The 23,228-nt window shown below is 36.8% G+C and overlaps 1 protein-coding gene across 2 annotated transcripts in view; it reads left to right on the top strand.

The window, feature by feature from the left end:
- Positions 1-23,228, top strand: part of ZBTB41 (zinc finger and BTB domain containing 41) — a 35,647-nt gene that overhangs the window by 4,769 nt on the left and 7,650 nt on the right. For both annotated transcript variants that reach the window (XM_043923437.1, XM_043923438.1), the window contains exons 3-10: positions 7,160-7,367; positions 8,052-8,121; positions 10,074-10,221; positions 12,473-12,602; positions 14,581-14,676; positions 16,011-16,117; positions 17,632-17,737; positions 20,461-20,549. In XM_043923437.1, coding sequence (XP_043779372.1) covers positions 7,160-7,367; positions 8,052-8,121; positions 10,074-10,221; positions 12,473-12,602; positions 14,581-14,676; positions 16,011-16,117; positions 17,632-17,737; positions 20,461-20,549 — 954 coding nt within the window. The remainder of the gene's footprint in view (positions 1-7,159; positions 7,368-8,051; positions 8,122-10,073; positions 10,222-12,472; positions 12,603-14,580; positions 14,677-16,010; positions 16,118-17,631; positions 17,738-20,460; positions 20,550-23,228) is intronic.

The following is a 23,228-nucleotide window of genomic DNA, read 5'->3' as shown; positions in this document are numbered from 1 at the left end:
TTCACCTGTGTGTACTTTTGTCTCTTCGCAGATAGAATGGATGATAGCTAATAGTACCTTCTCATGGGGGTTACTGTGAGGATTAAATAGGATAATCTTTGTGAAATTTGTGTGAATATAGTATGAAATTACAATACTGTGTGAAATTTAGGTGTGCAGTGAATGCTAGCGGCTCTTATTCATCATTAATATAGTTTCTGAGTGTCTGTACTATGCCAGACATTAAACACCTATGAAGTGATATGTTCTTTGTTGTCAAGAATCTTACAGATTAACGAATACATGCAAAAACAATTATATTATAATAAAGATAATCTTATCAGGACAGGGACAGAGGCTTAGGGGAATTGGGAAAGATTTCATGGAGCAGGTAGCATTTGAGCCGTTTCCTTCTCCAATGCATGAAAGTGAAAAGTGAAAGTGAAGTCACTCAGTCGTGTCTGACTCTTAGTGACCCCGTGGACTGCAGCCTACCAGGCTCCTCCATCCATGGGATTTTCCAGGCAAGGGTACTGGAGTGGGGTGCCATTGCCTTCTCTGTCAGGGTGGGCAAGTAGGCGTAATGAGAGATGAGGATTGGCAAGTGAGCAGAGGTCATGTGTTGAATGGTTTGTATGAAGTGCAGAGGAGTTTTTATCCAGTAAGTGACAAAAAGTTGAGAAAACAGAGGAAATGACCACCACAGGAGTTTTAGAAAGGTCGGCTGGCTTCAGGGAAGAGAAGGAAGTTGGAAAGAGCGAGGGTTATTGCAGGCTTGAACTAAGAAGATGAGTGGCATTGGGAACGGGATGCGGGACAGGCTGGATCAGAGCTGTAGGCTTCAGTGGACTGGTGATGGGTAGAATGAAAAGAAAAGGCAGATGGAGGAGACCTGTGATTCTTCAGTATCCTCCTGTATCATCTCTATCAGAAGTCCTCTTTATTCTTGAAACACTTCCAGGGCTACTTTCCAATAACCCTCATATCACCCACATTTCTTTAGGAGGTTTTTAAAATGTCCACCTAGGATTTTGGTTGTTATTTCCCTGCCTCATCAGATTGTGAGCTGGAAGGTATTGTCTGTTACTTTTGGTTAGTATCCTTCATGATACCCCAGGTCATTTCAAATGAAATAGTAAGTTTTCAGTAAGCTCCTGTTTAATTGAATTAAAGTGAAAGATTGACATCTGACTTGTAAGAAGCCTTTAACTTGCTGTTTCAGAGTGGGTTTATGAGAGGTAACTAATAAGCTCTGGAACCATATGTAGTTTACTAATTTGATTCTCTCACTTTGGATCTCTTATCTTTTTTGATGTGTTTCATAGATGCTCAGAGTCAGACTCCTGATCCATTAGTGTTTTTCCTGAGGCTCCAGCTGTCCTCCTGTCTGCTCATTCTCATGCAGATAAGAGTCCTTTGACCTTTCCCCCTTAAACTGAAAACCTCCGGGTAAAAAGGCAAAAATCATATAGGGAAAAGATGACAGATTGGAGTGAGAGAAAAAAAATTTGGATGATTTGTCTTTTCTGTCCTTCCTACTGGGAACTAAAATATTTCCTTAGATTAAATTTGATCTCTTCTAGAAACAGAAAATATTTTGTAGCTTTTTAAAAAATGTGACTTGTTTAGACTATCCTGACAGATTCTGGTTGGTTCTGAATAGGGAAGAGTTTTGACTTATGGCATAATTCTCTACTTTAAAGTTAAATATTTTAGTGAAGTGTTCTTCATGCCATGCCAAATGAATAAATTTCAGGTATACTTTAAGATTTGGTGTATGAGATATATAATGAGCTAATTTGGTGATGTTTCTCTTTGGAAAAGCTCCATATGAAATCTGATAATAAGTTTGCATGACCCATTTGGAATGAAACCCAAGGTCAAGTTTTGTTACGTGTAAATATGTGTATTCTGTGTCTCCTAATTTGGGACATAATTCATATTGGGATTCAGTCAGAAAAATTCTGTGGGTGAAATTTCTTAATATTATGTATTTTCTATTGGTGATCAAGAATGGTTGGGCATAATTTAGTATTCTGTGAAGGAACACCAAGGGTTTTTTTGATGGAAACTTTATTTGATAATCTTGAAGTAAACACTTGATTTATACATTATTATTGAATTCCCCCCCCCCACCCGATAAGAAAAGAGATTTGTTGTCTGTGTTTATGCGAGGAGAACCCCCACCCTCAACAATCTACCAGTTGATTTAAACCTGGGATTTCTTTGTACATTTACCTGACTTTGTGGTTCAGTGTTCCCTCAGAAGCTGTGTATCTTATTGTTCAGAAATTCAAAGCCATGCAGATAGCATATCCTGCAGTGCCTGTATGCATAAATTTGAGTTGACATAACAGAAATGTGTTTTTTATTTTAGAGACTCTGATTGTTACAGTGAATTATTCAAATTTATGTATTTTCATAGGTGTCTTTGGACTTTATTGAATTTATTTTAAAACAGTTTTCTTTTTTGGGGGTCAAATCCTGTTAAGTCTTCTGGTCTGTAGGCAAATGAAAGTTTAACAATCGGAAGTAGTTTTCATCTTTAACTGCCACTTATGGCTTTATTATTCAACTACATATAACTTAATTTGCAAGCAAGACTTTCTTGACTCTAAATAAAGGGGAAATTCTACTAATTGTTAATTTAACATCTTCCCAACACAGGTATTTTCATAGAAAATAAAAGGTTTGGGGGAAGATTTTTCTTATAATCTAAGATTTTTGTTAAGTTGCTCTTCCCAGTCACTTGGGTAAAAATCAGGAGACTTGAATAGTAGGAGGTTAAGTTAGCTTTCAGTTCTGAGACTCTGTGCTAAGTATGCAGTCAATCAATCCCCCAGTAAGAATAGCCCCTTTCCAAAAATCACTTGTAACTTAGTCATTTAAAAATCATACTGTATACTCTTGATTCATTATTTACATAATTTAAAAAGCAAGCTTATGAAAAATGTGAAACGTGAAAACTTTTACAATCACAGAAAATTTTTTTGTTTTAATTCCATAAAATGACCTCTATCTTTGCCAAATTAAAATTGTGGGTTATTAGTACATATTGACTCTTGAGAGTCCCTTGCACTGCAAGGAGATCCAACCAGTCCATCCTAAAGGAGATCAGTCCTGGGTGTTCATTGGAAGGACTGATGCTGACGCTGAAACTACAATACTTTGGCCACCTCATGCGAAGAGTTGACTCATTGGAAAAGACCCTGATGCTGGGAGGGATTGGGGGCAGGAGGAGAAGGGGACGACAGAGGATGAGATGGCTGGATGGCATCACCAACTCGATGGACATGAGTTTGAGTAAACTCCGGGAGTTGGTGATGGACAGGGAGGCCTGGCGTGCTGCGATTCATGGGATCGCACAGTTGGACACGACTGAGCAACTGAACTGAACTGAACTGAGTACATATTGATAATGTTTGGATTCTGTGCCTTTTCTGATATCCCATAAATGTGTAAAAATGTGGAATCCAGTACAAGCATGCTATTTTTTTTAATTAATTTAATTTGAGTATAATTCAAGCATGCCATATTATAATAGAGAAAGATTAAAATCAACTCAGAAAACACTTCCCCCAAGAGATTATGTTATAGCAGTATTATTCTGGTTATATCCTGCAAAAAAATAATAAAAATACATGCTTTTCCAACTTTTTTTGGATAGTTCAAGGTTAGAAATACATAATTATGCTATATGCATATTAATATGTATGTGCATGTTTAGTTGGTCAGTTGGGTCCAACTCTTTGTGACCCCATGGTCACAAAGGCGCCTCTGTTCATGGAATTCTCCAGGCAAGAATACTGGAATGGGTAGCCATTCTCTTGTCCAGGACATCTTCCTGACCCAGGGATGGAACCATAGTCTCATGTGTTGTAAGCAGATTCTTTACTATCTGAACCACCAGAGAAGCAAAAGATGGTCATACGGTCTGTGCTTAAATACCTTGTGGATTTTTTATCATGTTTTGGTTTTTCTTTGCTTATAATGTTATCCTTCCCTCCTCAATTAAGGGAAATACCTTGGTTCCCTTTCTTCAGTATTGTTATGTAAGTGCAGTGCAATTAATTTTTAGATAATACACTTTGTGTTTATTAAATTTAATCATATTTAAGTTTAATTAAGTCCCATTTGTTTATTTTTGCTTTTATTCTCATTACTCTAGGAGATGGGTCAAAAAGGATCTTGCTGCGATTTATGTCAAAGAGTGTTGTTCTGCCTCTGTTTTCCTCAAAGAGTTTTACAGTGTCTGGCCTTGCATTAGGTCTTTAATCCATTTTGAGTTTATTTTTGTGTATGCTGTTAAGAAATGTTCTAATTTCTCTCTGTTACATGTCCAGTTTTCCCAGCACCACTTACTAAAGAGGCTGCCTTTTCTACATTGTATATTCTTGCCAACTTTGTCAAAGATTAGGGGATCATAGGTGCTTGGCTTTGTTGCTGGACTTCCTATCATGTTCCACTCATCTATATTTCTGTTTTTGTGCCAGTACCATACTGTTTTGATTACTGTAGCTTTGTAATGTAGTCTGAAGTCAGGGCGCTTGATTGCTCCAGCTCTGGTTTTCTTTCTCAAGATCGCTTTGGCTATTTGAGGTCTTTTGTGTTTTTATACTAAGTAAAATTTTTTGATCTAGTTCTGTGAAAAATGCCATTGGTAGTTTGATAGAGATTGTGTTGAATCTGTAGATTGCTTTGGGTAGTATAGTCATTTTTACAATATTGATTCTTCTAATCCAAGAACACAGTATGTCTAAATGTCCATCAACAGATGAATAGATAAGGAAGATGTGGTATATATGTACAGTGGAATATTACTCAGCCATAAACAGGAGTGAAATTGAGTCATTTGGAGTGATGTAGATGGACCTAGAGTCTGTCATACAGAGTGAAGTAAGTCAGAAAAAATAACGTGTATTAATGCACATGTGTGGGATCTAGGAAAATGGTACAGATGAACCTATTTGCAGGGCAGGAAGAGAGGCAGATGTAGAGAACAGACTCGTGGACCCTGGGGTGGGTGGGAAGGGGAGGGTGGACTTGGAGGTAAGATGCACATATATACACTAGCATGTGTAAAATAGATGGGCAGGGGAAGCCTGCTGCATTGTGCCGGCAGCTCAGCATGGTGCTCTGTGATGACCTTGAGGGGTGGGGTGGGTGGGAGAGAGGCCCAGGAGGGAGGGGAGAGATGTCTGCATGCAGCTGGTTCACATGGCTGCACAGCAGAGACTAGCCCAGCCGTGTGAAGCAGCTGTACTCCAAAAGTCATGTTTAGATACATGTGATAAGTTGGTGAAGGTAGACAGATAATTATGATTATCTTTTCTCCTCAGTGGCCTTAGAATATTTTGTGTTTCATCTAATCTCCATGATACATATAGGACTTGGCATTTTTTTAAAGTGTATGGGTGAAATGTTATATTTTCCTATTAGCTTTCACCTGAAGAAAAATGTTTGTATATATATTTTTTCAGGACAAAGCAAAGCTAAGCTTATCATAGAAAATTACTCTTCATATTTATAGTGTTTTTTTTTTTCTTTCTGTTGCCTTTCACTCAGAAGTATCCTTAGTTAAAATTTCTATTTTATGCTACTAGATGTGCATATTCACAACTTTGATTACAGTGTAATAATAATAGCCAGTGTTAATTGATACCTTATAATGGGTTAGAAAACAGTAGTGTCTTATGTGTATTAATTGACTTATTATTATGATAATCCTCTGAAGTAAATACTATTATTCCATTTTTATTTGTGCATATTTTCATTATTCCAGTATTATCTTTTTCAAATAAGAAAGATTTGAGGAAAGGTACTTGTCCAAGGTCAGATAGCCTGCAATTTAAAGTGTCGTAATTCATGTCCAGGTGCCTGGATCCAGGGTCTCTGCCCCTATCATTGATATTGGTCTGCCTCTAATGTGGAATTGTATATTCTAAATAATGATGCAAAAGGCTTTTAGTATAAGATGGCTCAGTGGTAAAGAATCTGCCTGCCAGTGCACTAGAAACAAGAGATGTGGGTTCGATCCCTGGATCCAGAAGATCCCCTGGAGAAGAAAATGGCAACCCACTCCAGTATTTTTGCCTGGAGAATGCCATGGACAGAGGAGCCTGGCCAGCTGCAGTCCATGGGGTCGCAAAAAGTCAGACACAGCTTAGCAAGTAAACATACCACCACTACCATAACTAGGAATATAAATAAAAATTAAGCCAAAATGTATCCTTTATTTCATTTTTTAATTGTTACTTTTCTCTTTGGACAAGCTATATTAAATTTCTTTTTTTCAATTTTTTTTTATTGAACTATATTTGATTTACAATATTGTGTTAGTTTCAGGTGTACAACAAAATTACTCAGTTTTATATATATATAAATTCTTTTCCATGATAGGTTTGTTAGGTATGTGAGTCTGTTTCTGTTTGTAAATAACTTTATTTGTATTATTTTTAGATTCACCTGTCATATGATAGGTGACTTTGTCATATTTGACTTTCTTTGACTTACTTAGTATGATAATCTTAGGGTCCATCCATGTTGATACAAATGGCAGTATTTCATCATTTTTTTATGGGTGGGTAATAGTTCATTATATGTGTGTGTGTGTGTGTGTATACATGTGTACATACATACAACATCTTTTTAATCCATTCATCTGTTAATGGACATTTAGGTTATTAGGTCCTATAATTTAGGACATTATATTCAGAATATAATACAGATCTCACATTAATATGCCTCCAGGTGTCTGCATTATACCCATGCATTTTGTCATTTCCTTACTTCTCTTTATTCCCTAACTATGTTGGCCTTAGTAACTTCGTGTTAAGCATGCAGTCAAGTCCAGGTGATGTTCTTGTGTCCTAATGTCTAACAAGTTGGAGAAGTCTTGTATGAATGGGCTGTAGCAAAGGATACATTTTGTTGAGTAATGCCAGATTTGTAGTACCCTTTCCAGATTACCTTCTGTGGGAAGAGAGATGAAAATATGTGAGCTATATAACATATTATGTTGCCTTTTGTGATATTTTTAAAAGGTCTGCTAACCTGTAAGTTCCTTTCAATTTGTGTCTGTTAAATGTACTGTTGATCATGAGATTTTATTCCACTGTCTAATTTCAGTCACTGTGTAGTAAATGTACTGAATTTAATTTTAATTTCTGTCTCTTCATAGGGAAATATGAGAGCCACACACGTGTTCACACAGGTGAGAAGCCCTTTGAGTGTGATATTTGTCACCAGCGCTATTCGACAAAGTCTAACCTAACTGTTCACAGAAAGAAGCACAGTAATGAAACAGAATTTCATAAGAAGGAGCACAAGTGCCCTTATTGTAATAAACTTCATGCAAGCAAGAAGACTTTAGCCAAGCATGTTAAGAGGCAAGTATGATCTTGCTTCCATAGTAGACTTTAATGTGCCTTCTAATTTTAATATGTAGTGAGCTAAATACATCTATGGAGTGCTTGTCTCCAGTCCTTTCATTGCTTAAAATTTTCTAGTTGACAAATTTTTTAAGAAAAGAATAGCAAATATTAGTTCATACTTGTGAGGTTAAGTTTTTTGAGGTTGAAACAAAAACAACAATCTATACTCTAGAAGTTTAAGAAACAGCATTTTTATTATCCTTGGTTTTGTGTCTTGGGTTTTGACAAGTATATTTTCAACATATATGATTATACAACTCCAGAAAACTTATTCCTCATGCTCAGCTTTGTCTTTAGTATATAAAAATTTGTGAGAGAATATTTATATTTAACTGAGAAATTAAATTTACTGAACTATGGACTAAAGTCAAATGAGTTGCCTTGAAGATTCTCTGTGAATAGATAGGTTCCTGAATATATTTAAAATGATTACATTTTACTTTTGACTATTTCTGCATAAACTTAGGCACACACATTCATATATTAAAATGATAGCGATTCTTAAAATACTCAAATGTGCCTGTCTCTAATTAAGGAATCACTGCTTGATTCTTATAATCACTGTTAACATGTCAAATAGAGTACTGACTTAACTAATATCATCTTTTCCTAACAGTCTTTTAATTTTTTTTCTTGTAGATTTCATCCTGAAAATGCACAGGAATTTATTTCCATTAAGAAGACTAAGAGTGAAAGTTGGAAATGTGATGTAAGAGATTTTAATTTGTAGTAGAAAACCTCAAATTAAATGTAGTGTGAACTTTTGTGAAAGTAATTAAATTTTAAAGTAATATAAACTTAGCTTATATCACTTTTAGAATCTTTTATACAGTGTTATCCTAATATTTTTGCAAATCAAGCCTGGTATGAGTTACTTTTTGGATGATGGACCTGGAAAATAGAAATCCTAGATTTTATTTTTGTTGTAACCACTATAACATGTTTCTATAGTTGCCTATATAAACCGTGACATTACTGTTGCATACAATATAAAATGTTAGAATTTTCCCTCCACTTCTGATTATCAGTTGCTATATGTCAAACCACCTGAAAACTTAGTGGCCTTAAATTACTGTTTCATTTTCATCTCATCATTTTGTGGGTCAGTAATAGCAGTAGGGCAGGATTTTGCTAGGTAATTCTTCTGTTCCACATGGTTCCAGCTGAAGTCACTCAGTCGTTTTCAGCTGATAGGTGGTCTGTCTGGTCTGGTCTGGTCTGGTCTGGTCTGGTCTGGTCTGGAGCTGCTCCCAAAGCGCCTCATTCACCAGGCCAGAAGCTGGTGTTGGTCTGTAGCTGGGAGCTTTGCCCGGCCGCTGGCTGGGGCCGCTTCCTGGGGCTGCTTGAGCTTCCTTCCAGTATGGCAGCTGGGCTCCAGGAGGGAAAGAGTGTTCCGGGAAGCTGAGGTGAACAGTATCAGGCTTTTTACGGCCTCACTTTGGAAGTCTCAGAGCACTACTTCCAGTATGTTCTGTTGGTCACACAAGCCACTCCAGCTAGGGAAAATTTCAGGGAAGTGGAATCAGTCTCCATTTTACAATGATAGGAGAAGCAATGAATTTGTAGGTATTTTTTATTCTTCCATACCCTCTAAAGTAGTTTTTCATTAAATAGGTAAATACTGTTTAAATGAGTCACCAGCCATCATTTTGTCTTCTTTAGTCCGAGGCTTCAGTTTATGTGTATGACAGCGTTCTCACCATTTCTCTGATCTCAGCTTCTAGGAATTGAAGTTAATTATTTGGATCTTATTATAAGATGGTTTTCTTACCTTACTGAGTTTTATCATTCTCACATGTAAAATGATAATAATTGTATCTGCCTCCTAGGTTTGTTGTGAGAATCACTTAGCTTTGTGCCTGGTATATAGTACATGCTGTGTTCCAGTTGATGTTTAGTACATGCCATGTTGTTACACCTGGTGTATTGTACATGTGTTGTTATTACAGCAACCTGTCCCCCCACCCCACTTTCTAAATTTTGATGTCTACCAGATTGTGTAAAAAGTTGTGTCTATTCTTTCTGACCACTTTAAGAGATAAACTTTTAAGTAATTTTTGTGAGGTTTTTTTATTCCAATTCCTAATCAAATAAATGGCTAGTAGGACATATAATTAATTCTCAAATATACAGTTAATGAATTTAGAAATGTTGACCAGGATTAAGATTACTGTATAATCTGAGGAATTAGCCTATTAGAAATGTAAGATGTTGAAATTCACCTACCTTTAGTACTAATTTAAAATAATTTCTTGCTATAATTCCTCTGGGGCTTCCTTGGTGGCTCAGTCGGTAAAGAATCTGCCTGCAGTGTGGAGACCTGGGTTCATTCAAACCCTGGATTGGGAAGATCCCCTGGAGGAGGGTATGGCAACCCACTCTAGTATTCTTGCCTGGAGAATCCTCATGGACAGAGGAGCCTGGCAGGTTGCAGTCCATGGGGTTGCAAAGCGTCGTGACAGGACTGAGCGACTAAGCACAGCACACGTAATTCTTTAAGGCATTCTTTTTTTTCTGTACAATCAGTTGATTATACTTTTGGTAATTTTCCTTTGGGAGAAATTTCTAACTACTTGAATTTATATGTTTTTTTATCATCAAAGCTTTATATTTTTATTTTAGAGTCGCGTTCCCTCACATTTTATGTGCATTTTCCTTTAGATTTGTAAGAAATCTTTTACTCGAAGACCGCACTTGGAGGAACATATGATTCTCCATTCTCAAGACAAACCTTTTAAGTGCACCTATTGTGAAGAACATTTCAAATCACGATTTGCACGGTTGAAACATCAAGAAAAGTTCCATCTGGGTAAGCAGGTTACTTTTCTAGTAGCATCACAGCCACTGTTGGTGAGCACGTTTTGCTGGGGAGACTGCTTCTGTGGGGCCACTTAGGAGGGGAGCTCGTGGAGTGGGGTGGGGTTCTTGGAGATGAGTACACACTGGGTTTGTTTTGTTTTTTGGTGGCAGGTGTGTTCGTGGTCAGAACTGCATTTATTCACAGTTGATTGTCGGATAGGTTTGTGAGTGCCTGGGGTATGCATTTTTGTTTCTTTTAGAAAACCCTCATTTTTCAGAGAGTGCAGTAAACTTAGTATACTTGGAATGCAGTGCTGTATTTGCTGAGTTCTCTCCCTCCTGCTTGTGGCCACAGTGGAGACTTGTGTTCCAGATAGGTACATTTATGACACTTTAATCCCAGTTATGAATTATCATCATCCAAGTAGCCTTTTCCCTGTCCTATTCACTGTTTTTATTGACAACTTGGATAAAAGATCATATACTTCAGGTTTCATCAATAATGCAGCATGACATAAAGCTCTCAGGGGGACTGGTAGCAGAAAATAAAAATGTAAAAAAAAATCCACTGTCAAAAAAAGTTAGAACAAATTAAGTTAAAATTAATTATGAATAAATACAAAGTTGTCCATACGGGAATGATCTGACTTCCAGTCATTGGGAGTTGCAGAGCTGTAAAATGGTAGAATCCAGATGCCTCAGTTTTCAGACGGGCTTATTAGTAGCAGAGGCTTTTTAGATACTGTCTGAACCAGTAATGTCATATGACTGACAAAAGCAACTGTAGTTTTAAGCTACATTAGTGAAAACATACTGTTCAGAATTAGGAAGGTCATCATCTCACTGATTTTAAATTGATCTGGAACATCGCATTCATTTATGGATACCACATTCAGGATGGATATTGACATATATTCCAGAGGTGGGTAATTATGGCAACATAGGGCCTTAAGATCATGTCATCTGGAAAACTTTTGAAGGACCTTGAAATATTTTATTTGGGAAAGAGAGACAGAACAGCTGTCTTCAAATATTTTCAAGGCTCTCTGTGCACAATGAGGAATACAGTTGCCCCTCAGTATCCGTGGGGGTTGGTTCCAAGACCTCCCCAGACACCCAAATCTGAGGATGCCCAATTCTCTCATATAAAGTGGGGTAATATTTGCATATAACGTGCAAATCCCCCTGCATGCTTTAAATCATTTTTTGATTACTTACAATACCTAATACAATGTATATGCTATTTAAATAGTTGTAAATACAATGTGGGTTTCCCTGGTAGCTCAGTGGTAAAGAATCTGCCTGTCAAGCAGGATACCCAGGTTTGATCCCTGGGTCAGGAGAATACCTTGGAGAAGGAAATGGCAACCCACGCTGGTATTCTTGCCTGGGGAAATCCCATGGACAGAGGAGCCTGGCAGTCTACAGTTCTTGGGGTCATAAAAGAGTCAGACATGACTTAGCATGTAAACAACAACAAAATACAATATAGATACTATGTAAATGGTTGCCAGGGCCTGGCAAATTCAAGTTTTGCTCTTTGGAACTTTATGGAATTGTTTTCAAATATTTTCTGTCTGGAGTTGGTTGAAATTGCAGATTCTTCAGGGTGGGGTTCAGTGGGCAGGGCACAGCAAGCACACCATACTTTTTCACACATCCTTTGTCTACCTTTTGGTTTGCCCTTCAGTAGAATTCTGTCTTCTCTCCAGTCATTTATTTGGTAAAATCATGGTGACGTTTTGACTCCAGTTAAAGGTCAATATTACTGTAAGAAATTTGTGCTTAATTTTGTAAGACTAAACAGAAATGTACCACAGTACTTTCAGTCTAGACAATACCGTTACATTTTTTTGGTTATGAGGAGCAACAGTATATTTCCAAACCATGAGCTCTTTTAAGTCCTGTTTATTCTTTGAAAGTTTCTTATTACCTCTTTCCCCCCCAAAATTTGGTAGTTAGCATTTTTTACTTTGACCCAGTCTCATTTCAAGCTAGGAGTCGGCCATTTCAGTTTATGAACCCATTGGTTTATTCAGCATTTATTCTTCCAGATGCCTGGTGCCATACTCATCTCTGGAGATCTAGAGATGTACCCTGTCTGCTGGGACTAAATAGAAGGAAAGAGAAAACTGTAAATAGATAATTGGTTGTGTTATATGTGCACTGGTAGTGGGAGGTATGAATTTATAACACAGGTGTTAAATTTAACTTAGTATCTGTTCTTAAACTTTACATGCAAACTATTTCTTCCTTTGTAGGTCCTTTCCCATGTGATATATGTGGTCGCCAGTTTAATGACACTGGAAATTTGAAACGCCATATAGAGTGTACCCATGGTGGAAAGAGAAAATGGACTTGCTTTATCTGTGGAAAATCAGTACGAGAAAGGTGAGGAATTATCTAAATACCCAGAAAAATCCCAGTACTGTTATGTAGAAATGATCAATGAATATATTTTACAAAGTTTAAGGTAACATAAGATACTTGAATTATGCTTTAATTTGAAACTTAAGGATAAAAGAAATTACATAAAATGTTACGGAAGGTGATGTGAAGTCAGGATTTTCAAATTTAGATGGTGAATTTAACAAGAGACATCATTTTGTCTCTTTCTGGAACCCCACTAAATATAAATTAAAGGTTGTTTGTTCAATCATTCATTCATTCATTCATTTTGAAGACATAAGCTACAAAGACAGTGAGACAGGACAGCAACAAGAGCAGCCCAGGTTTGGAGGCGCAAAAGCAGTATCAGTGGGAACTGACCTAGCAGGTCTGAGGAAGACAGATACCAGAGCCGTTATGGAGAAATGGAGAGCCTTGTCTCCTTGCAGAGTCCACAGAAGGTGCCGGAGCCGGCGGGCCCAGAGGCCTCTGGAACCAGGGTGAAGGGCAGGCGGAGTAAGGAGCAGGAGAGTCAGAACTGCTCTACAAGTGAAGTCAGAGCCGTGGGTTCTCCTCTGTCCCCGACCAGGCCTGCTGCTGGACAGCCACCCTCCCGCAGGGGCAGAACCGCTTGGGGTCACACAGTCGGACACAGAGCAGGGAGCCCCAGACACGGCACAGTATGATGCGCTGCTTAGTGATGTGTGCTACACGGGCAGTAAGCAAAGACAGGAAGACTGACTGACACCGCTGTTTCTGGGAGGGACGTGCGGGAGAGGAGACCAAGGAGAGCACGTGAAAGCGTTGTAGTGACGGGAGTGTTCTCTGCCTCATCCTGCATACCACACTCTTCTTAACCCGTGTGCGTATTACTACTCTCCAGTATAGAGAAGTTCATTACTTTAAAACCATTGAAGTGACACTTTCCTCAAAGAACAAATGGGTACAACGGCAGGAAACTCAGTATGCTACATTTATATGAAAAGCTGTATTTACGAGGTTAGTAAAACATAAAGTATATCTTATACATTATAAATTATTTTTTCCCTTAAAGGTCTTTCTGTAGAAATAAAAAACAAACAAACTGAGAAGGAAAACAGCCTTTCCATCTTTTTACCTGTTAGGGTCTAGGAATAGTTTTCCTGGTGTTGGTGGGCTTGGTGGGGGAAACCCCCTACTGCTGGAGCTCTGCCTCCAGTTCATATTCACCTTCATGCCCACTGGACGTGGGCTGAAATAAAACCAGTGGTCATGACAGGCAGAGGCCCTCCATGGTCAGACATACCATGCTTTCCTTTCTTTCCCCTCAAGATAACTTTGTCTGCCCTTCCTCATCCTTTAGTTTATGTGTGTGGGGAATCTCCGAATATTAGAGCTGTAATATAACAGTGGCTACACAGTGACCCATCCACGGCTGGTAGGACTGGAGGATTTAGGACTGGCAACAATTAATATCCTTTACATGGTTTCCCTGTGTAACATTGCCATCTGGAAATGGCAATTGTCTGTGAAGTTTTCTCTGGCTTAAAACATTACTTTAATAAGTTGTGAGCACATATTGGAAAGGAATAGTACTGATAAACTGGATTTCTTATATATTGTTAAACTCTATCCACTAAAATTTAACATCAGTTTTACTGAATTGTCACTAAAATTCAGTAGTGACATTGAGCATTTTTCATTTGTATGTCTTAGACATTTACATAAGCTATATATTAAATCTTTGAGCAAACCACTAGTAAAGGAAGCCAAAGCTAAATTATTTGCTTTTTTTAAGAAGAGAGACATAATAAACATGTTTGTATACTGGTGCAACTAATCCAATAAAAAGCAGAAATGTTGTAGGAAAAGGGGAACAGTTGACATGTTAGCTTTAACAACTTTTTAGTAAGCTTTCTAGAAATCTTTGTTTCTGTATTAGGTTGGCATTAAGAAATTTGTAGTTGCATATTTATATGTATACTTTTTTTTAAAAATACAGAACTACTTTGAAAGAACATTTGAGAATCCATAGTGGAGAAAAGCCTCATCTCTGTAGTATCTGTGGACAAAGTTTTCGTCATGGAAGCTCATACAGGTAGGTCAAGCCATTTCCCCCCTATATTAAGTAAGATAAAATTCTATTTCCATTTTATACTCTCTTTTCTTAACATTGTGTTAGTTTTTTGATTAATTGAGACATGTTTTGACGTTTGCGATGAAGCAAAGCTGTGCAGAAAACTTTATAGACTTTTGCCTTTTCTTTATGCCTTTTAATATTGTCTTCATTCTGTAGAATGAAATGTTAATATATTTCCTTATCACTAAGAGTAATGCTTTACTGAGTCATTTTTATTTAAATATTTCATTACTTTTCTTTGAATCAAAATTCGTGAAAACTCTGGAGTTCTAAAGTTGGTGTATTTTTTCAGTCCTAATTATCAAAGAATGTTTTTGTTACAAAAATATGACAAAATTGAAAACTCGAGGATTCTCAATTTTAGAAACTTTTCTGAAAATAAGTTGTAACTTAAGTGATTATTTTTACAGCTGAATGCTGACTACTTTTGCAATTTATGAAAAGTTGTTTTTAAATGAATAAATAATAGATGACTACTTATTGTGAAATATGTATACAATTTTAAATCTTATCAGTGTTCTCAGGATTTTAGTTTTTACACTATTTATTATGTCCTGTTTTTAAGTTTAAACAGAATGCTGATTTTACTGATTTTAGTCATAGCAGAATCAACACCTGTTTTGACAGCTTGAATGGAAAGGCTGTTCATTTCACTAGGATGTATACAGATGGAATATTGTGGGGATAAAAACAGCTCAAGTTAAATGAATCCTAATTGTTATCTATGATAACCTTTTATAATCTGCTTCTGGGTGATTATAAAATGAGCCACACTTTATTTGGTTGGTGTGAAGGAAAGTAGTGATGTGTGACTGTCAGAAAGCTGATTCCCTATCGGCTTTGCTAAGTTCTCAGTTGTCAGTGTGTAAGTGGTTCAGTTGTCCAGAATAGGACTGATTCTTAGTGATTTGCTATCATCACACATCCGTCGCTTGTGCACTTACCTTGTTTGTCGACTCTGATTCCGTCCCATTCAGTCCTGCAACACCGGCTGACACCCCTAGACGTCCGGTAGGTTCCCAGAAGCAGGTTAGGAGCCTAACATCAGGAAGGAATATCATCCAGAGGTAGTGGAGTCTGTGCAGATGTTGAAGTGCAGCCCAAAAACAGCTGAGTGGGAGCCCTGGAGTCAGGTGTGAAGTGGGAAGGCCCCTAGAAGTCAGAAATGGAGCAAATAATGATGGGTGAGCGTGGTTGAGTAGCAGCCCAGCTCTCGTTATTGAAAGTTAATCAAGTTTTTCTCCTTCCTTGTCACCAGTGTCAATGGGCTTCATTTTTTTTTTTCTTTATAGACTTCACTTACGAGTACATCATGATGATAAAAGATATGAGTGTGATGAATGTGGGAAAACGTTCATTCGTCATGATCACCTTACGAAGCACAAGAAGATACATTCAGGTGAGGCGCATTTTGTAATGATTTTTCCAGAGCACCTGAAAAACCACACCATGATTGTGCTGGCTGTAATTTAAATAACTTGGTATATTTGGTCACCCCTTTGTAAACAATGCTGATTATAAAAGCTTTTTTTAAAAAGCATCTTTTTAAGTTTTTTTAAGCATCTTTTTAAAAAGAGACATAATTTTGTGACATGTTTTTTTGGTCTCTGTAATTTTTAATCATTTGGTTACCCTTTATGATCACAAACTGACTTTTAAAATTTGTTTTAATCAGATTCTCAAAATTTGCATTTTGCATATTATGTGGATATGTGCAGTAATTACCATTGGCACTTTTTTGAATGAAGAAGTCAAGATTATATTTCTCATTTTAATTGGATTTGAAAGAAGCTAGCAAAACTTAGATCCTTCAAGAGTGTTATTGTAATTGGGGTATTGGAAAGTTTATGTACCAGTGAATTTTTGAAACCCTATCTTCGGAAGAGCACCTTAATAGACCTGATCAATTTCAGATCTTTATTCTGTATTTGTTATTTTTATACTCTGGGGATTTCTTTCATATTTTCCTCTCAGATTGATGTTCAGGAAGTGCTAAGAGAGCCACCTTTATGAGCACAATGATGAGAAAGAGCCATCTCTCTGAGCCCAGTAGAACAGGTGATTATTATTATTATTTTAAACATAATTTAAATGGAAAGTGTACAGCAGATGTAACGTTTTCTTAAATGATCCCAATGAGGCAGGTTGCAGTTGTTATTACCACCTTTAATAGATGCTAAAGGTCTGATGACTTTTTCATTGGAATTATGCATTTCCATTTTCAGGAGAATTTTAAATTTCTGATTCTAGAAGTCACATGGTTTGATGGCACGCGGCTGATGAGACTGATTTTTAAAGAGCAGGTCTTTGTAATATGAATATAAGAATAGAGGTGACAAATTGGACTCATCTAGAATTTTCCTTTATGTTTGTATTTTGGCTCATTGCAAATGTAAGAAATCCCCACAGATGAAAAATCTTTAAAAGTAAAGTATAAAGATCTGAAAATGTTCAGGTCCTTTTTTATAAAAAATAAGACAGCCTCATCTTGATTTATTGTATGTTCATTTGAGGTGTTTGATATCCAGACTTATATATTCCTAAAAAAAAAATCCTGAGTTTTGAAGTCCTTTCATTATCTTACCCTGTTACACTGAAAGTCAAGATTTGAAGTCTGCAGCGAAAGGCTACTGATTCCTTCTCCAACTGGGGAGGAGGATTCACATTCCTAAGAATAAGTACAGAGTCACTGAAGAAAGATAAATTTGAGTATTAATATGAGGCAAACAGCCCAGATAAAGGGAGGCAAACAGCCCAGATAAAGGGTGGCTTTACCTTTCTGGTATCTATTTTCTACCATGGTATCTTGCTGCTGGATAATTTGTTTCTGGGGATAAAAAAGATTGGCATGCATATTATAACAAAACTATTTGGGTCTTTTTTTTTTTTTTTTTAAATATTTGGGTCTTTAAGGTGAGAAGGCTCATCAGTGTGAAGAATGTGGAAAATGCTTTGGCCGTAGGGATCATCTCACTGTCCATTATAAAAGTGTACACCTTGGAGAGAAGGTGTGGCAAAAGTAAGTGAAAAGGCAAAGTTTCTCATCATCATTACCTTGGATAAAGCAGGGTTGGAGAAAAGTTGTCTCATAGTGTATTTTATTTAATCAAGGATAGGTTAATCAGTGACCTTTCTCCAGCTTATCTAGCTTCTCTGCAGATGTAAAGGAATTGAATGTAGCATAATTTTTCATACTTGTTTTCAGTTGATTCAAACACTAGGAGATGGTAGACATTGAAGTGAATGACTAATATAAAATTGTGGCATTCTTTGGGGATTTCATTTATATTTGGTTGCAGTAGCTCTTGGAGAGCTAAGTATAAATGAACATACTGCCTACATTTTGTACTTAATATGACAGCAATTATTGGAAGCTGTTGTCAGAATTTAGATCCCTTTAATGACACTGATAAATGGTACTTTATTGGAACAAGGCATGTACTTTCTTTGAACATCAACTTTTTAATACAATTTAGATATCCAGGCTTGATAACTTGGATTGTGTGAGTATGAGATGTTACAAGAATTCATGTTCTTGGAGTAGGTATTTGGAGCAAATGGTCTAAGGTGTCAGGAAACTCAGTGTAATGCTGACCTAGATAATCATGGAACCAGAATATATCTCTTACACGTTCTGCATGGGCTGCTAGGAGTGGGTCTGGAGTGGAGCCTTATGATCATTTCCACGGTGCACTTTTGTAGTCAACCCCCACTTACCCATCTCATTGATTTTTTTTTTTTTGGTCCCTATGATTTTTCCTTCTCATTTTTAAGTAGAAAATAATAATATAAAAGTTTGATGATTTAAAGCTTAAAGTGGTTTAAAGTTGAAAATCTAAAGATATCTTTTTATAGATTATTTGTTGAATATAACTAGAGGAGGAAGAACCAGAGTTAAGGTTGATGCTTAAAAAGTATTTCCGTGTTCATTTGGTGTTCTCTGCTTTTTTTTGTTGTTGTTGTTGTTTTTTAATTTATTTATTTATTTATTTGTTCAGTGGGTTTTGTCATACATTGACACAAACCAGCAATAGATTTACACGTATTCCCCATCCCGATCCCCCCTCCCACCTCCCTCTCCACCCGATTCCTCTGGGTCTTCCCAGTGCACCAGGCCCGAGCACTTGTCTCATGCATCCCACCTGGGCTGGTGACCTGTTTCACCACAGATAATATACATGCTGTTCTTTCGAAACATCCCACCCTCATCTTCTCCCACAGAGTTCAAAAGTCTGTTCTGTACTTCTGTGTCTCTTTTTCTGTTTTGCATATAGGGTTGTCGTTACCATCTTTCTAAATTCCATATATATGTGTTAGTATGCTGTAATGTTCTTTATCTTTCTGGCTTACTTCACTCTGTATAATGGGCTCCAGTTTCATCCATCTCATTAGAACTGATTCAAATGAATTCTTTTTAACGGCTGAGTAATATTCCATGGTGTATATGTACCACAGCTTCCTTATCCATTCATCTGCTGATGGGCATCTAGGTTGCTTCCATGTCCTGGCTATTATAAATAGTGCTGCGATGAACATTGGGGTGCACGTGTCTCTTTCAGATCTGGTTTCCTCAGTGTGTATGCCCAGGAGTGGGATTGCTGGGTCATATGGCAGTTCTATTTCCAGTTTTTTAAGAAATCTCCACACTGTTCTCCATAGTGGCTGTACTAGTTTGCACTCCCACCAACAGTGTAAGAGGGTTCCCTTTTCTCCACACCCTCTCCAGCATTTATTGCTTGTAGACTTTTGGATAGCAGCCATCCTGACTGGCGTGTAATGGTACCTCATTGTGGTTTTGATTTGCATTTCTCTGATAATGAGTGATGTTGAGCATCTTTTCATGTGTTTGTTAGCCATCTGTATGTCTTCTTTGGAGAAATGTCTGTTTAGTTCTTTGGCCCATTTTTTGATTGGGTCATTTATTTTTCTGGAATTGAGCTGCAGGAGTTGCTTGTATTTATTTGAGATTAATCCTTTGTCTGTTTCTTCATTTGCTATTATTTTCTCCCAATCTGAGGGCTGTCTTTTCACCTTACTTATAGTTTCCTTTGTTGTGCAAAAGCTTTTAAGTTTCATTAGGTCCCATTTGTTTAGTTTTGCTTTTATTTCCAATATTCTGGGAGGTGGGTCATAGAGGATCTTGCTGTGGTTTATGTCGGAGAGTGTTTTGCCTATGTTCTCCTCTAGGAGTTTTATAGTTTCTGGTCTTACATTTAGATCTTTAATCCATTTTGAGTTTATTTTTGTGTATGGTGTTAGAAAGTGTTCTAGTTTCATTCTTTTACAAGTGGTTGACCAGTTTTCCCAGCACCACTTGTTAAAGAGGTTGTCTTTTTTCCATTGTATATCCTTGCCTCCTTTGTCAAAGATAAGGTGTCCATAAGTTCGTGGATTTATCTCTGGGCTTTCTATTCTGTTCCATTGATCTATATTTCTGTCTTTGTGCCAGTACCATACTGTCTTGATGACTGTGGCTTTGTAGTAGAGTCTGAAGTCAGGCAGGTTGATTCCTCCAGTTCCAGTCTTCTTTCTCAAGATTACTTTGGCTATTCGAGGTTTTTTGTATTTCCTTACAAATTGTGAAATTATTTGTTCTAGTTCTGTGAAAAATACCATTGGTAGCTTGATAGGGATTGCATTGAATCTATAGATTGCTTTTCTCTGCTTTAATAATGAGACAGTTATGTATGAAGTTATAACTTATTTTCACTATTAAAACACTCAAATCTTTTCTTTTCTTAGATATAAAGCAACCTTTCATCAATGTGATGTTTGTAAGAAAATTTTTAAAGGCAAATCAAGTCTGGAAATGCATTTTCGGACACATTCAGGTAAAACCTAATGGATATTTTATATATATATAAATATATATATATATATATAGTGTAATTATTCAGAAGTGATAAATGGATGTTTATACTTTGTTGTTCTTGGTGAAATTGGTTTTTTAACTGCCAGTAAAATTTTTACTTATTAAAATTGGTGTCATGAATGGGCATTAGTCTGATCATTCTGTCCCATATTATGTAAGCTTCAATACTTTTGAATATTATTTTGTAGAATTTGGGAACATTTTTTCCATAGGGAATTTATTTAACTTTCAGTTCTCATTTTCTCCTTTCCTGGTTTTTTATGGTTCCTCTATATCTGCATGGCTGTATGAAGACATTTATTTTATTTCCTTATCTTTTAAAAGAATAATTCAGATATGACCTTGCTATTGCTTATCAAATCAACCATTGTATGGTTTTCCTTTTTACATACTCAGTTGTGATGTATAGGTAGTTGTAGCAGAATGATTCACTTTAGCTGCTTTCCAGGACTTGAAAGTGAAAATGAAAGTTGCTAAGTCGTGTCCAACTCTTTGCGACCCCATGAACTATACAGTCCATGGAATTCTCCAGGCCAGAATACTGGAGTGGGTACCCTTTCCCTTCTCCAGGGGATCTTCCCGACCCAGGAATCGAAATGGGGTCTCCTGCATTGCAGACAGATTCTTTATCAACTGAGCTATCAGGGAAGCCCTTTCTAGGACTTATCATTTTCTAAATCTTTCCTTTTTTCCTTTGGCAATTCTACCATATTTTGAAACATAGATTGTTGGATTTTTTTCTTATAAGTTGTCATAGTTCTTATTTTACTTCTCATGTAAATGAATCATTTTTAAAGCTTTCTTTCCTTCTTTTTGGGCTTCCCACGTAGTCGGTAAAGCATATGCCTGCAATATGGGAGACCTGGGTTCATTTCCTGGGTTGGGAAGATTCCCTGGAGAAGGAAATGGCAACCCACTCCAGTATTCTTACCTGGAGAATCCCATGGACAGAGGAGCCTAGTGGGCTACAGTTCATGGGATCGCAAGAGTTAGACCTGACTTAGTGCTATCTTTCTTTTCCTTCTTTTTAAGAAAGAAATCTATTAATACATTTATGGTTGTTTGCTTTATATTTAGGTTGGAATTTGTCAATTTGCTGTTCTGGAAGGGAAAATAATTTATTTCATATTTCTCATATTTAATGAGAATTGGAAATAACTGAATTTGGGCAATTTTAATAGCATAGAGTTACAGTAAAAAATCTATTACTGGGACTTCTCTGGGTCTGGTGGTTAAGTGGTCCCCATGCAAGGGGCCTGGGTTCGATCCCTGGCCAGCAAACTGGGTCCTGCATGCCGCATCTAGGAGCCTGCATGCTGCAGCTAAGACTTGACACGGCCAAATCTTTTTTAAAAATTAAAATAGAAAAAGGAATTTGTTACTGATACAGTACTGTGTTAAACATAAAAGTACATCTCCCTGAAAATGAAAAAGTCATAATTTGGGGGTTACATAAATAAGAGTAAGAAATGAGGAAGCTATATTAATGCTATTCTCAATGCTAGTTATAAATAATACACCTAATAAACTCATGATTTGAAGGAGATAATTAAAAGTTAATTTGAAACCACGGACGATTTAAGAATTTTAAAACTATAGGAATTACCTAGAGGAGAGTTACTAAGGGCTGGCTTTGTAACTGCATTAAGTTTTTTTAAAACATTGATTTGTTGTAATTACTTGATAACCAGTGATTTGGAATTCTCATCTCTGGATATCTCACAGTTGGTTAGAGCCAGGGACAAGTGCCTCTGCCCATGGAAAACTAGGGAAATGAGCTCTGTTACAGATTAAGACAGTACTTACGGAAGTTACGAAATGAGATGGAGGAATCATTTGAAGCAGAGGTCCACCTACTTTTTTGGTAAAGGACTAGATAGTAAACATTAAAGGTTTTGTGGGCCCAACATTCCAGATCACAAGCACTCAGCTCTCTGTGGTAACATGAAAGCAGCCACAGACAAGGTATAAATAAAAAGAATGTGACCACATTCCAAGAAAATATTAGTTACCAAAACTGTCATTGTGCTATTTGTCCCCTCTGTTGCTTAATGCTTTTTTCCCTTGTCTTCACTTCCTTGTAATTGTGAAGTATTTTTATTACCCATTTTCCCCTTAGTTTGTTAATTGCATATTCTTTCAGTATTCTTTTAGTAGTCACCTGTAGATCACAATGTGTGTTCTTAGATGATTAGACGCTATCTCAAGTTAGTTCATCATCCCCTTTCAGACAATTCAGAGACCTTACGACACCTCATCTCTCACCCTTTATGCATTGTATGTGTTTTAATTTTACATATACTTTAAATGACATAAGACATTATTGTTTTGTTATTTTGCTTTAAATAACTTGTATTATTTATTTTTACTCTTCACTCCTTCCTGCATTACCATTCTTCGACCTGGAATCATATTCTTTCTGCATGAAGAATTCCCTTTTGTGCATATCTGCTGGCACCAAATACTTTTAGGTTTTGATTTTCTGAAAATGTTTTTATCCTTTTTACTTTATGAAGAACATTTGGCTGACTGTAGAATTTATGTTAGTGGTTATTTTTCTTTTAATATTTTAAATGTCATTTTTTCCTCTTTGACCTCCAGTTTTTGTTGAAAAATATACTGTCAGTCTTATTGTTGC

The sequence above is a fragment of the Cervus elaphus genome, chromosome 14, assembly GCF_910594005.1.
Source record: "Cervus elaphus chromosome 14, mCerEla1.1, whole genome shotgun sequence".
Taxonomy (NCBI): Eukaryota; Metazoa; Chordata; class Mammalia; order Artiodactyla; family Cervidae; genus Cervus; species Cervus elaphus.
The sequence above is the reverse complement of the archived record's forward strand: the minus strand, read 5'-3'. Positions and strand labels throughout refer to the sequence as shown.